General features: G+C 39.0%; 1 protein-coding gene across 4 annotated transcripts in view; it reads right to left on the reverse strand.

Moving 5' to 3' along the window:
• UTRN (utrophin) overlaps nucleotides 1-14535 on the reverse strand; it is a 487285-nt gene that overhangs the window by 385190 nt on the left and 87560 nt on the right. For all 4 annotated transcript variants that reach the window (XM_053904408.1, XM_053904406.1, XM_053904407.1 and 1 more), the window contains exons 3-6: nucleotides 6046-6138; nucleotides 4153-4230; nucleotides 3712-3804; nucleotides 1397-1569 (exon numbers count right to left, since the gene is read on the reverse strand). In XM_053904408.1, the coding sequence (XP_053760383.1) occupies nucleotides 1397-1569; nucleotides 3712-3804; nucleotides 4153-4230; nucleotides 6046-6138 (437 nt within the window). The remainder of the gene's footprint in view (nucleotides 1-1396; nucleotides 1570-3711; nucleotides 3805-4152; nucleotides 4231-6045; nucleotides 6139-14535) is intronic.

Consider the following 14535-nt stretch of genomic DNA (forward strand, 5'->3'; position numbering starts at 1 on the left):
CATTGAAACCACACCCTTCACTATGTAGAAAAAAACATTCTGTTCTCTATCACCAATTCAAATCAATATTGTATTGAAGGACAAGGCACAAATGAGGAGGTAAGAGAAAATAAGAGAAGAAACTATTATGATTCAGGAACAGTCTAAAAAAATATATATACCAGGGCACCTGGGTGGCTCAGTCAGTTAAGCGGCTGACTTTGGCTCAGGTCATGATCTCAAGGTTTATGAGTTCAAGCCCCACATTGGGCTCTGTGCTGACAGCTCAGAGCCTGGAGCCTGCTTCAGATTGTATATCTCCCTCTCTCTCTGCTTCTCCCCCACTCATGCTCTGTCTCTCAAAAAATGATTAAACATTAAAAAAAACTTTTTAAAAAACTGAAGAAACATTTTTGTAAGACTTGTAAACATTTTGGTAAAATTTGTAAAAGTTTAACAAGTTTCCAGATCTAAGATTTAGAAAAGTCAATTACATTTTTTATATATCAGCAAAAAACCTACATGAAACAGGACCTGAAACATTAAATAATTTACAATAGCAATAAAACATATAATAAATTTTGCCTCTCACATTTAAATCCTTGATGCATCTGGAATTTTCTTTTGGGTATAGGGAGGTAAAGATCCAATACACTTATTTCCATATGGGTAACCAGTTATCCCATACTATTAATCTGCAACATTAGCTCAGGTGTATAGCAAGATGAAGCTATTTCTGAGTTTTTTATCATGTTAGGCTGAACTATATGAAACTGCCATTCTTATATGTCAAAACAGTCAAATGTTGGCAATTTCACATGGTTCAGCCTATTATTATATTCGTGTATTTATTTATAGACTATATATATAGTCTTAATAAATATAGCTTCATAACTACTTTTATTTCTGTTTCGGAAGTACTTTGGCCTGGTTCTTCTTCGGGAATATACTGGCTCTTCTTGCCCCTTTGGTCTTTTATATAATTACAAGTTTCTCACACACACACACACACACACACACACACACACACACACACAAAATCAGTTGTCTATATTTAATTGAAATTGCATTGGATTTATAGTTTCCCTTTTGGTATGAGAATGAAAACATAACACAATTCGGTATATACATTACTGGTTAGTGCTGAGTGGGACTGAACTATGTGAATTATTTTACATTTTTTAAACGTGTATATATGTAGAAGAAACCACGGACATTGCACTGTGGCATTTAAGTCCTATGGAAATAAAGACTCCATGGGTATTTTCTTCCATAATGCTTCTTTTCTTCATGTTTAAACGTGTGAAGAGAGGAGAGCAGTGATTGTGGGCAAAGGGCTTTAGGGAGGAATAGTAAGAGAGAGACAGAGAGGAGATACAAATTTGTAAGGCCCACATCTTGTCAGGTCATATCTCACTTATGTCGGTGGAGCACGGCATTAAAGGCGAGGCCATCTGTCCAGCTGGTGGTGAAATTGAGGACGTTGACCTGGCTGTATGGCCGTGTGGACTGGCGCACCCAGCTCAGTAGGATCTTCTCACTGTTTGTCTGCTGCAGGTCTGACATGACATCTTTCATGACATCTTTTACCTGTTCAAAACAAACAAAAAAAACCATGCCTGCCTATAACTTAAAATAGTTGCTGGAATCAAGTCCTTGAGTAAGGAATATTACATTAATTAATCATTATGGATCAGGTAATTGATACTCATTTTATCTCAAAATTTTCCTTTAAACGCTAAAAAGATAAATATGTTTTTAACAGTAATTATTTTATGGTACGAGGATTTAGAGGTGATTTTTCCCTCACCATCATACGCTATGGTATTTTCTGTATCTTAGCAACACTTCTATTAGGTTTGGTTACAGTGAACATTACTTTCATAGCCACAAAGTAATTTTTTCATACTATACACTTAACAAACACCTTTTAGTAAGAAGAAAACAATTTTATCTTCTACAAAAATGAGAAAGGAAGAACTTTTGATGAACTACGAAATCAAAGAATGAAGTACATTTGATGATGGTAAAAACCATTATAATCTAGAATTGATATTTTAGATTATTCTAAAATCACACACATATTATAAGAAAGAGCTATGGAATGGTGTGGACATAAGAAAAGGACACAAGAGCCAACTAAAGGAGGCGTGCAAAATAAATAAAGATAGTGAAAGATTAGTAACCTATCAAGCAAAACTTCATGAGTCTACACTGGTCTATAAACGAATGGATGGATGAATAAATACATAAACAAGTGGCAAGGGGAAGCTCTTCCACACAAGCAGAAAGACAACTAATAAATAAACTTGAAAATTCAGAACACTTGAACATGTGAAACTGGAAAATCACTGTTTGCCAAGCATCACAATGATAACTGATCAGGGAAGAGCTAAGAACGGATCTTGAAACTCATGGAAAAAAGTTTGGTAAGTAGCTGAATATTTACACAGCCTCAAAGTATATCCCCACAGAATACTTTTTAATAATAAAGCACAGTCACATTACAGGGGAGACACCTTAACCCAAACAGTGAAAGTTCACACTGCCAGAAAAAAAAAAACTAATCGAAAGCACTTGTTTCCTGATAGGATATGCTAAGAACTCAACATCACTTCTGTGGCATTCTGTACCAAAAAAATGAGTAACCTGAATCTGTTCATGAGAAAATACCAGCCAAACCCACATGGAGGGATATTCTACAAGATAACCGTCCGGTACTTTTCAGAAAGGTCAATATCATGAAATACAAAGAAAGACTCAAAAACTACTCCAGATAAAAGAGGACTAAGGAGATGTGAGAAATACATGTAATGCATGATCTTGTTTTGTTTTTTATCTTTTATAAAGGATATTATTGGGGCAATTGACAAAATCTCCAAAGGATGTGTAGATTACAAAATTGTATTGTTTTGATATTATTTTCCTGATTTTAATAATTACATATTATTTTTAGCATATATTGTAATTACGCTTAACGATGCTAGTATTATATTGTATATAGCACATTTTATAATATGATATTAACATTATATTCTAGTTATGTAAGAGAATTCCTTACTTTTAGGAAAAAGGTTTGTTTTTACAAATACACAAGTTTTTAGCCAAGGAGGAAGAGAGAGAGAGAACAACTGTCAGCATTCGAGGGACGCGAATGAAAGGTATCCAGGAATTCTTTAAGCTACTTTTGCAACCTTTTTATAAATCTGAAATTACGTCAACTTCTTTAATTTAATATTTAAAGAAAGATACTTTTTTTTCTATGCCAGGAAAATAGAGCTGCTTGTCAGACTCTTTCATTCCAAATTACTAGGAGTTGAATTGTGTCTCCCCACTGCCCAAATTCTTGAAGTCCTAACCCCCACTACCTGGTAATGAGAATATATTTGGAAATAGGGTCTCTAAAGGGATGATTAAGGTGAAATGGAATCTTAAGGGTGGGCTGTAACCCAATCTAACTGGAAGAACAGGAGATCGGGACAAGACACACACAAAGAGGGAATACACAGGAAGAGTACAGTGATCCACAAGCCAAAGAAGGACGCCTCGAAAGAAACCAACCACGCTAACACATTGATCTCAAACTTCTAGCCTCCAGAACTGTGAGAAAATAAATTTCTGGTGTTGAGGCCACACAGTTTGGGGTGCTCTGTGATGGTGGCCTTAAGCAACTAACACACACAAATGATACATTTTCAATTTCTATTAAAAAGTGATTGAAAATTGCCCCACCTGCCAGTGCAAAATGATGCTCCAAAGCAACCCCAAAGTCAGTTTGTGATTTCCATCCACAATGTCAGTTCCTCCTATATTCACTAAATCCACCTATTAAAATAAAAAATAATAATACTAATAACTTTTAGGACAATTCTGCCACAGAAACCAAGATTTTTGTTTTAGCACCTTTGGACAGCAATATAAGTGAATGATAAGAGAAATTTCACTTTAGAGAATCAGGTAAACCTAAATCTCAAAAATGTATTATTTATACAATAGATCAACCAAGTAATCAAAAAAAGCGTGACTGTCCCCTCGCTCGCAGAAAAGGTTCAATACTTGTCGTAAGAAAAATGTTTCCAAAAATCAATGACAATGCACAGAGCACGTGGCCAGCGTGACAATAAATAACCCCAGTAGCACCAAAGAACCCCAAAAGTCGCGCTGCACACTTACATTGTTCTGATGTAAAACCTGCAGCACTCTGTTGACATTATTTAAAGCATGTACCCTTGTGGAGCCACGTTCCTTTGGCTAGAAAACAAAACACGAGATCAAATAAGTCAGCCTCAACATTGCCAACAAACATGGACATTGAGACGTACAGAGAACAGCTCAACACGGGGCCCCTCTGTGCCAGGAGCTCCGCCTGGCTTCTCAGGCCACCGTGGAGGCTGGTGGTGACAGAATGCAAGTTACCCCACTTACATCTTGACATAGTAGTTCACTCCCTTGCCTCAACATTGGCGTTCAAAAACTCCCAAACTTATGTCTGACCCTACCCCCAAAGATGATGACTTAATGAATCTGGGATGTAGTATGGGTTTAGAATTTCTAAAACATTCCCCTAGTGATTCTAATGTGCAGACCACTTTGGGAACCAATGCTCCAGGGAGAAAGCCTTCTTTTATCAAAACTGGGCCCAGGGTGCCTGGGTGTCTCAATCAGTTAAGCATCTGACTTCAGCTCAGGTCATGATCTCAAGGTTCATGGGTTCGAGCCCTGCATCAGGCTCTGTGCTGACAGCTCAGAGCCTGGAGCCTGCTTCGGATTCTGTGTCTCCCTCTTTCTCTGCCCCTCCCTTGCTCACACTCTGTCTCTCTTAAAAATAAATAAACATTAAAAACAATTTTTAACTGGGCTGGACACAGAAAGACTGAGAAGTCATGTCACCTTCATAGTGCACCAGTCAGTGTGCACAGAGCAGGGAGGATTCAGAGGCACTATCCCAGGTTCCAGGTAGCATTACAAGGCCCCCCTGGGAAGGCAGGAATTGCCACCTGGAGAAAGGTGATCTGGGAGGCACTTTCTGCCTCACTGGCCAGGGAATCTCATCTGAGAGAGGGATCAGCCTCTGCAACAGGTACCTTACCCACCATCTGGAAGGTAAAAGGCAGAGTATATAACACCCCACACTTTGGCAAGAAAGGAATTCATCTTCAGGAGTGCATTTCTCTATACCTTTTATTACCTCTAGTGTTAAAGTTTGTACCCATAAAATGCATACTCTTCATTAGCACTGTTATTTCTGTGTGGGTATAAAGTACCTTACGACGTAAAATAATAGAGTTGGGTTTGATGAAGAAATGACGATAATACTGGAAAACCGAATAAAAATAAATGCGTAGCGTTTAACAACTTTTTTTTAATGTTTACTTATTTTTGAGACAGAGAGCACACGTGCAAGCAGGGGAGGAGCAAAGAGAGAGAGGGACGGAGGAGCCGAAGTAGGCTCTGCGCTGACAGCAGCGAGCCAGACGTGGGGATCAAACTCATGAACCATGAGATCATGACCTGAGCCCAAGTCGAATGCTTAACTGACTGAGTCACCCAGGTGCCCCAGCTCTTAGCTTTTTAAGCTATTTATTAAATAACATTTAAGTGTGTTTTCTACTATTCAAAACATTATGCCCTCTTAACATAGCCATCCCTCCTTGTAATTCTGTCCTGGGCTATCTGAGAGTAATAAATATAATAAATAATTTTATCTTTGATAAAAATAGAGCCCTCAATAAAGCCTAAATATTACTCTATCAAAGATTCATTAAAACACATTTCTAAAAATTTCTAAACATTTTAAAATTTCTAAATATTTCTAAACATTTTTTAATTTTAAATCTAAAAAATTTAAATCTAAATTTAAATCTAAAAAATTTAAATCTAAAAAATTTCTAAACATTTTTAAATTTTTAAATAAACATTTAAAAATGTTTAAAAATTTAAATTTTTAAACATTTCTAAAAATGTTCCTATTTTGGGCCTTTACACTGTAAGTACCCATAAAGGGTCTTCAAGTATCAGTAATGATGAGAGACACTTAGCCTGGTTCTCAAAGATGACCCCTCTTACCAGTGATGTTCCTGTGAGGCCTTCCAGAAGATCCAGGAGCTTCCTTCCATCTTTGAGGTCTGTGAACATATCATTGATGGGTGGTTTTCCACTCTGTAAAAGAAAAAGTAAATTATCAGTTTCTTCAGTAGCAGAAATCATATACATCTGTGGCAAATAAATGCATGGTTTCATTTTTTCCAATTAAAAGTCTGGATGGGCAGCAGACTTTTCAGCTTTGCCTTGTATAGAAAGAAATACAAATACAGAAAACTCTGAAATCCATAACAAATGCTTTAAGATGAACAATATAAATTGCATTATTTCTTACAAAGGGAGCAAATAAAGCTATGGCCAAAGTCCAGATGCCTTGTCTATGGTATATGTTCCCGAGAAGGAATGCTACAGAGAATCACTGAAAATATAAATGGGCATACAGCACCTGTGTGCAGAGGCCAAAAAAGTGTGCAGATTCTCCCGTTCCATCACCTCACGTTACATTCACGGTTTGATGCTGTCTTGCAGCATTTCCACTACAGAAGCACGTCATTTTGTCAACAATGTTTGCTCTCCGGTGCTAGACCTATACTTCTAGCTGTAATTTCTGAACAATTAAGACATTTCGGGCTGTGTATCTAAGTCCAGTACCAGTCCAGTATCTCGAACAACAAAGCTTATAGAATTCCCAAACTCTCAACCCTGATTGATGAATAGCATCAACTTCCACCGACCAACATACCCTAGTGTCTGATGCCAGAAAATCCCACCATTGACAGGCAGATCCTTGCCTCTGTGTGTGTGTGTGTGTGTGTGTGTGTGTGTGTGTGTGTGATAGGACGGTTGTAAACAATAGGAGGATGCCTACACAGAAAATCAGGAAGCCTGGGTTTTAATTCCAGTTGGACCGTTAACGAACTGATGAACCTAAGCCCACTCTTAACCTTCCTCTAAATCACAGGCTAAAAATCAAATAAATACAATTATGTGAAAATGACCAGACAACTACAAAGCACAATGTAATCAAAGTTATGTTGTACTGGGGCGCCTGGGTGGCTCAGTTGGTTAAGCGTCCAACTTCAGCTCAGTCATGATCTCATGGTTCGTGGGTTCAGGCCCCACGTCGGGCTCTGTGCTGACCTCTCAGAGCCTGGAGCCTGTTTCAGATTCTGTGTCTCCCTCTCTCTCTACCCCTCACCTGTTCATGCTCTGTCTCTCTCTGTCTCAAAAATAAATAAACATTAAAAAATTTTTTTAAATAATAATACAGCTATTTTATAACCAATAACTATTTTATCTTCTTCACTTTTCCCTTAAAAATATATACATAAAGTCATATGAAGCACAATTTTACTCTGAGCCTAAAATGGAGGAGGGGAGGGAGGGAGCCATTCCGAAGTTTCCTAAAATTTAGGATTTTCCATTTTTCCTCCCCTCCTGATTTTTTACATTTTTAATTATGTATAAAGTATTGTCAACTAATGATGACTAACTTGGCTTTTCTAATAGGTCCCATACTCGAAATGAGGGGAAGTATGGTAAAGTTTTCACTATAGAATCAGTTAAAAAATAAACTATGGCATATTTGTGTGTGAAACAAAGCTGCTTTTCTAGTCCCAGCTGCCCTTCCGGTGAGCAGCGATAGTGTCAGGGACCCGTTGATCATCTCCATCAGTCACAATAACTGATATACGCCATGTGGGAGTTATGGCCCAAGGGACCAGAGGCAATACTGCAGGAGGCAGAGCAAGGGAGAGCTCCTTGCACATTTCGACTTCCCACCTGCTATTAGTAAAAGCAAAAGGGAGAAGGGGCCCTCATCATCTGCTACCTCTTTCTTACCTTCCTCCTCTCTGAACCAGCAAAAGTACACTTCAGAGAACTAGCCACCAAACAAACAGATGCTCTTTCAGGGATAGATGCGTAACTCTGATCTTACAGCAAGACACAGGAATATAGGTGAAACTCATGGGAGTAACAAAGAGGGATTATCTAGAATAAAAAAAAATCTTAAAAACTACCAATAGTTTTCAGCACACAGATCTTTTACATCTTTGGTCAGGTTTATTCCTAGGTATTTTATGGTTCTTGATGAACCATATGGTTCTTGTAAATGGAATCGATTTCTTGATTTCTCTTTCTGTTGTTTCATTATTAGTGCCTAGGAATTTATCCAAAGGATACAGGAGTGCTGATGCATAGGGGCACTTGTACCCCAATGTTTATAGCAGCACTTTCAACAATAGCCAAATTATGGAAAGAGCCTAAATGTCCATCAACTGATGAATGGATACAGAAGATGTGGTTTATACATACAATGGAATACTATTTGGCAATGAGAAAGAATGAAATCCTGCCATTTGTAGCAACGTGGATGGAACTGGAGGGTATTATGCTAAGTGAAATAGGTCAGTCAGAGAAAGACTTATGTTTTCACTCATATGTGGAACTTGAGAAACTTAACAGAAGACCATGGGGGAAGGGAAGGGGAAAAAAATAGTTACAAACAGAGAGGGAGGGAGGCAAACCATAAGAGACTCTTAAATACAGAGAACAAACTGAGGGTTGATGGGGAGAGGGGTGAGGGAGAGGGAAAAATTGCTGATGGGCATTGAGGAGAGCACTTGTTGGGATGAACACTGGGTGTTATATGTAAGCGATGAATCACAGGAACCTACCCCCAAAACCAAGAGCATCTGTATACACTGTATGTTAGCCAACTTGACAATACATTGTATTTTTAAAAACTTACTGATAACAAGTGCAGTGAAGTAAGGTCTTCTCAAATCCACTATCCATTTTCAAATAAATAAATAAAATAACATAAACCAGCATAATATAAATATAAATATATGACAAATAATTATGAATGTCCATCCATCGATGACCTCACTGACAAAAAGCCTTTTACTTAGCCTTTCCACATCTATTTGCTCATCTGTTAAAAACTAAGATGACAGATGTTCAATAAATGGTTGATACTATCATTCATATTAGAAACATCACTTCAGTGTTTCTACTGTCATAAAAGTGCCATAAAGTTTCAACAATATCTAAATGGATGAATAAAACAAATAATTCATTTCCAGGCAGGAATATAAAAGCAGATTCTGAACCTGAGTACACGTTAGTATCAATTCATAAAGATCTTCTAGTATGATGGCCTGTAAGGTTACATCCCATTCCAAAATAATGAACAAGATATACAAGAGCACGCCACACTGTGCTGTAGGTATGTATCATGAGACAAGCCATAATTCACCAGAAAACTCCCTAGATTCTTCCCTAAGCCCCACTGTTGCTCAATAGCAAAGTAGAAAGCCTAAGAAGTAGCATTAATTTTTCTAGATGAGACACTCCTTTCCTCTCTCACTTGTCTAGTTCATTCATTTCCTGAGCAACAAACCTTGAGAAAACCTCCCTGTGGAGCATTGTTTTGAAACACACATGATGGAGACACAGCCCTATCTTTCTGGAAGTCAGTCATTCATACAGTAGAACCAATGTCTTCACTTTCTTTAAGAACAAAAACAAACAAAACCCTACAGGAACAGTAGCTCAAATTCTTCATTCTATTTCCCAATTTCAGATGAATATTGATGGCGATCGGGAAGAAATATGGTTTTTGCGGTGTCTCTTTCTCCAGTACTCTCCCACCCCAGTCCAGTAATGGCATTATCAGTGTATATACCCATTGGGTGTCCTCAGAAGGACTACACCTGTAAGATGGCCAAAGAGGGGGAAATACAGCCTATGAATCTCCTCATTGGACAAAGAGTAAAGAAAGGTACCTAGGCTCATACAAATCCAAAACTGTGGTTCAAAACTTACACAGAAAGCACACACCCACACTCACCATACACATGGGCAGTCACCACAAAATACTACACAGTCATGACAAATACAACTTAGGAGTGTCTCATAACACTCCTAATGGAACAATGGAAAGAACAAGCCTATGCCAAAGAGCAAGTTCCACTTACACCCTATACATATGTGATTCAATACTTTGTGCCCTATGAGCAGGGGCCAGAAAATTTCTATTGTAAAGGCCCAGAGAGTACCTAGTTTAGGCAATGCTGGCCAGGTGGTCTCTACCAAAACTACTCAATCCTGTTGTAATATGAAGGCATCCCAGACAATACAGAAACAAATGAGCCAATCATAATGATGACTATCTCCCAATAAAACGTTATTTGTAGACTCTGAAATTTGAATCTCATATAATGTCCACGTGTTGTGAAATATTCTTTACGTTTTGCTACCACCTAAAAAATGCAAAAACCATTCTTAGCTTGTGGGCCATACAAAAACAGACACTGGAAATATGAAATGTTCTTAGACATAGCTATAGCAACCACTTAGATACATTCTAAGAGATTTATAGAGATTTAGATGTGTTATTTACATGTATTAGTTATTTCTTGATAATAGTATTTTAAAGCAGGAAAACTGAAACAGGGGTGACGTGACAGGTGAGAGGCAGAACCTGGATCTAATACTACAAAATCTGGTTCCAAATCCACAAGTCTTTGCCAAACTGCTACCAAAATTACAAGGGCACTAGACTTTGACATTTATGGAAGGAAATATTTCATTGATGGGGGCAGAATAGCGGGAGTTGTATTTAATGACTTCCCAAAGAGAGCAACAAAATATATACCATATTTAAATGAACTCCAAATGAAGATGATTTTTTCCCAAGCACACAACTTTAAAGCATATCTGTGCCTTCCTATCACAGGCTCTCAATATGGGGTCCACCCTGGGAAACTGTTTGGAAATGTCAGAAGTCATCATTGAATAAAATTAAAAACTGATTCATCCTGACAGTCAACCTCTTATTTAGATTTTTAATTCTTTGCAAAGACAGATTTGCAGAGACTTCCCTGACAGAAAGAATACAGCTTAATAACTCAATCAGACAAATATTTGGTGAATACGTTCTTTGTGCTTGGCCCTGCAGAAATGCCAAGTTCAGGCCACTCTCCCCATTCACCAGAGAGGGTTCTCATAGTTTTCCAATAAACACAAAACAGTACAAATGCACAATCTTGAACTTGGGGGGCAGATAAGCCACGGGTCACATTTAGTTTTAAATACTGAAAAGGCAACATGAGTGCAGAGGGTGACGATGTCATAGGTGACCAGTTCTGGCCAGCCCCTCCTTCAACCCTTTCGCCTTATACTTCTGTGCATTTTCCGGATGCCAGCTCTAACCCTGCCATTGTGACAAGAGGGACCAGTATTAATATCAGCAGTTGGGACACAGACCTTCTGGATTTAAAAGTGTCAGAGGATACAAGCAAACTGTCATCACAACGCGTGAGGACAAGCCCGGGTCTGTGGGAGAACAGTGGCTATGAATACTGACAGACACTTGTGATGGTACAACGGCATGAAGCAAACCTGATGGGCTCCTTCACACCCGGAGAATCAGCCCAAAGGCTGAAGGCAACAGCTAGAGCTCATTTCCAGCCACCAGTGGCCATGGAGGAATCCCAGCCCATTGTTGGCAGGACTTTGGGCTTTTCAAAAGAAACTGGAAATCTGAGTTTATCTGTGTAATCTCCTGCTATTTTTAGTCTCCTAAAACATGGTGCAGATAAACAAATTGTGTCCACAGGCATACCAAGTCATAGGGCGACTGAGTAGCAACCTCTGCATAGGATAGCCGCGTGCATGTGAGAAGTTTAGTCAACAGTGAGTCCTCTGAAGGAGTGATCAAGTCTGTGGAAAGGAACCACATGCACATTCACACACACACACACACACACACACACACACACACCCCACCATCCAAAGACTAGGGAACATGACTGAATACAAAACACCAGCAGACATTATTCTGGCTCAAACCAAAACACGAAGAAGTAATTTCAGATTCTACTTTTTCCACTCACTCCCCACTTCACCTACTTCCAAACACACGCTCTAAAACCACCTCTCCCTGTCATCACAGCTCCCACTCTGGTTCGTGCCTCTAGGACAAGGCTAACTGATCCCTCTGCCTCTGCATTAGAGCCAAAATAACTCTAACTACAGGCAAAGGGCTCCATTATAGGCAAAGACAATCCAGACTCCAAGTAAAAGATCCTCTGTGATTGGGTCCCCACCTTCTCTCTAAGCTGACACTGGCTTACTCTCTCCCTTCTTCAGTACTCCCAAAACAGTTATTTCCATCATAAAGGTCAAGTTTTTCACCAATAGTAGGAGTGGCAATGGGAAGAAAGATCTGCCAAATATTGAATAAGAAAGTAAACCTTAGAAAGTGTAGTTTGGAGTTCTTAGGAGAACAAAGTGCTAATTCTTTATACCGATAGCAAACCAACCAGAGGTAGAATTGGGACTCGGATTTTCCATTTAGAAGGCTGATCAGTGCCTCCTCCCTGGGGTTGCCAGGCTGACACTGACCACCCAAACACCCACGGCTGACAAATGCAGGCCTTGTCTTCAAGGCCTTCAGAACCGACATGTTAACAAAACCAGGACCAACGCAGCATGCTGAGCACATTAGCAGGAACTCATGAGCTGCCAAATTTGTACCAAGTAACAGATACAGTACACAGACAGAACCTGTCCTATGACTGCCCTAATCTCATTATAAATAATCAAGTTACAACTGAGTATAATAAGGAGATGAGCGAAAACATAAGTTTTTAAATGCTTTCACAACTAACATATCTGATACGGTATCTTACAAACAATAAATTTGAGCCCTTTGACACTGTTTGCCTATTCTTTGATTTATTTATGCTCCCTATTTTCAAATCGGGATTTGAGGCAGCCTATGCAATTCAGTTACTATCTCCACTGGGTACTGCATGTGTGTGCATGCACGTGTGCACCATACACATGGACGCACACACACACACATACACATCTACAGCATATATACCACAATGTCCTTGCATTCTTCTCTGATTAATCTCAGGTGAATCTGATGTCCCCAACCTCTGATAACATACTGCAAGCTTTAGCATCTCTCTCTTTTATTTTTTTTTTTAATTGTTTTAGGTTTTTGATTGTTTGGGGCAAGGGGTTGATTATTTTCAAAATTCAATAAGAAATAAGCAATTTTTCTTTTAACATTTTTTAAAATTTTTTACATTTATGTTTGAAGGAGAGAGAGAGCATGAGCGCACAAGCCAGGGAGGGGCAGAACAAGAGGGAGACACAGAATCTAAAGCAGGCTCTGGGCTCTGAGCTGTCAGCACAGAGCCCGACATGGGGCTCAAACCCATGAACCATGAGATCATGTCCTGAGCCAAAGTCAGACGCCTAACCGACTGAGCCACTCAGGTGCCCCTCTTTTAATATTTTTAAAACCAGACTCTTTCACTTATGAATCGCAAATCTCAGCACTGATACAAACGTAGCACCCTATTGGCTCTTGTAATTCTTCATTTTCTTTTTTTTTAATATTTATTTATTTATTCTGGGAGAGAGCACAAGCAGTGGAGGGGCAGAGAGGGGGGCAGAGGATCTAAAGCAGGTTCTGCACTGATGCTGCCAGCAGTGAGCCAGATGTGGAGGCTTGAACTCACGAACCGCAAGATCATGACCTGAGCCAAAGTAGGACGCTCAAGCAACTGAGCCACCCAGGTGCCCCCAATAATTCTTCATTTTCTTAAAAGTCAGTAAGTACATCAGTGAGCAGCCCCAAGAGCAATGCCATTTTGGCTAATTATGTTTACATATAAATATACTTTTTAAAGCATTTTATAACAAAAACATTATAGTTTTTCTCTTGGAAATTAAAAGCAGTGGAATTAAAAGCAGTTATAGAACCACTGGGTGGCTCAGTCAGTTGAGTGACAAACTTCGGCTCAGGTGGTGATCTCATGGTTCGTGGGTTGGGGGCCCGCGTTGGAGTCTACTCTGGCAGTGCAGAGCCTGCTTGGGATTCTCTCTCTCTACCTCTCTCTCTGCCCTTCCCCCGTTTGCACTTTCTCTTTCTCTCAAAATAAATGAAACTTTAAAAAGAAATAAAGGAGTTGAAGAATATTTTCTTTGGATTTCTTCTATCACCTAATTTTTGTGCCATTATGATTATTGTATTATTATTACTGCATAAATTAAATAATAGACCAAAACAAAGAATGGGATCTCTACGCAAGATTAAGCAACATGATAAATACAGGTTCATCGCAATTTTAAAGTTATAGCTTCACCAATGAAATGAAGACCATATGATGGTCAACATCAACTTTTCGATTCCACCCCACAGGGAAAGAATGAAAGCACGATTGCTTTGGACTGAAAAGAGTAACAACAAAATGAGTGCAGTGAAATGCCTAATGAGGTCTTTAAACAGCTTGCAAAAGAAAACCAGCCAGACATTCTATGGTCACTTAAAGAATCAGTGAACACATGGCACTTGGCCATTCTTTTGAAGAATTCAAGGTGGTCAGCACAAGTTCTTAAGAACTGAAAAAGACTCCATTTAGAAGCTTGCTTGGAAGGAGGGAGGGAGGGGAAGAAAGGAAGAAGAGTGAGGGACTGGAGAAACAT

This window comes from Panthera pardus, unplaced genomic scaffold (assembly GCF_024362965.1).
Source record: "Panthera pardus isolate Hobbes unplaced genomic scaffold, ASM2436296v1 HiC_scaffold_17, whole genome shotgun sequence".
Taxonomy (NCBI): domain Eukaryota; kingdom Metazoa; phylum Chordata; class Mammalia; order Carnivora; family Felidae; genus Panthera; species Panthera pardus.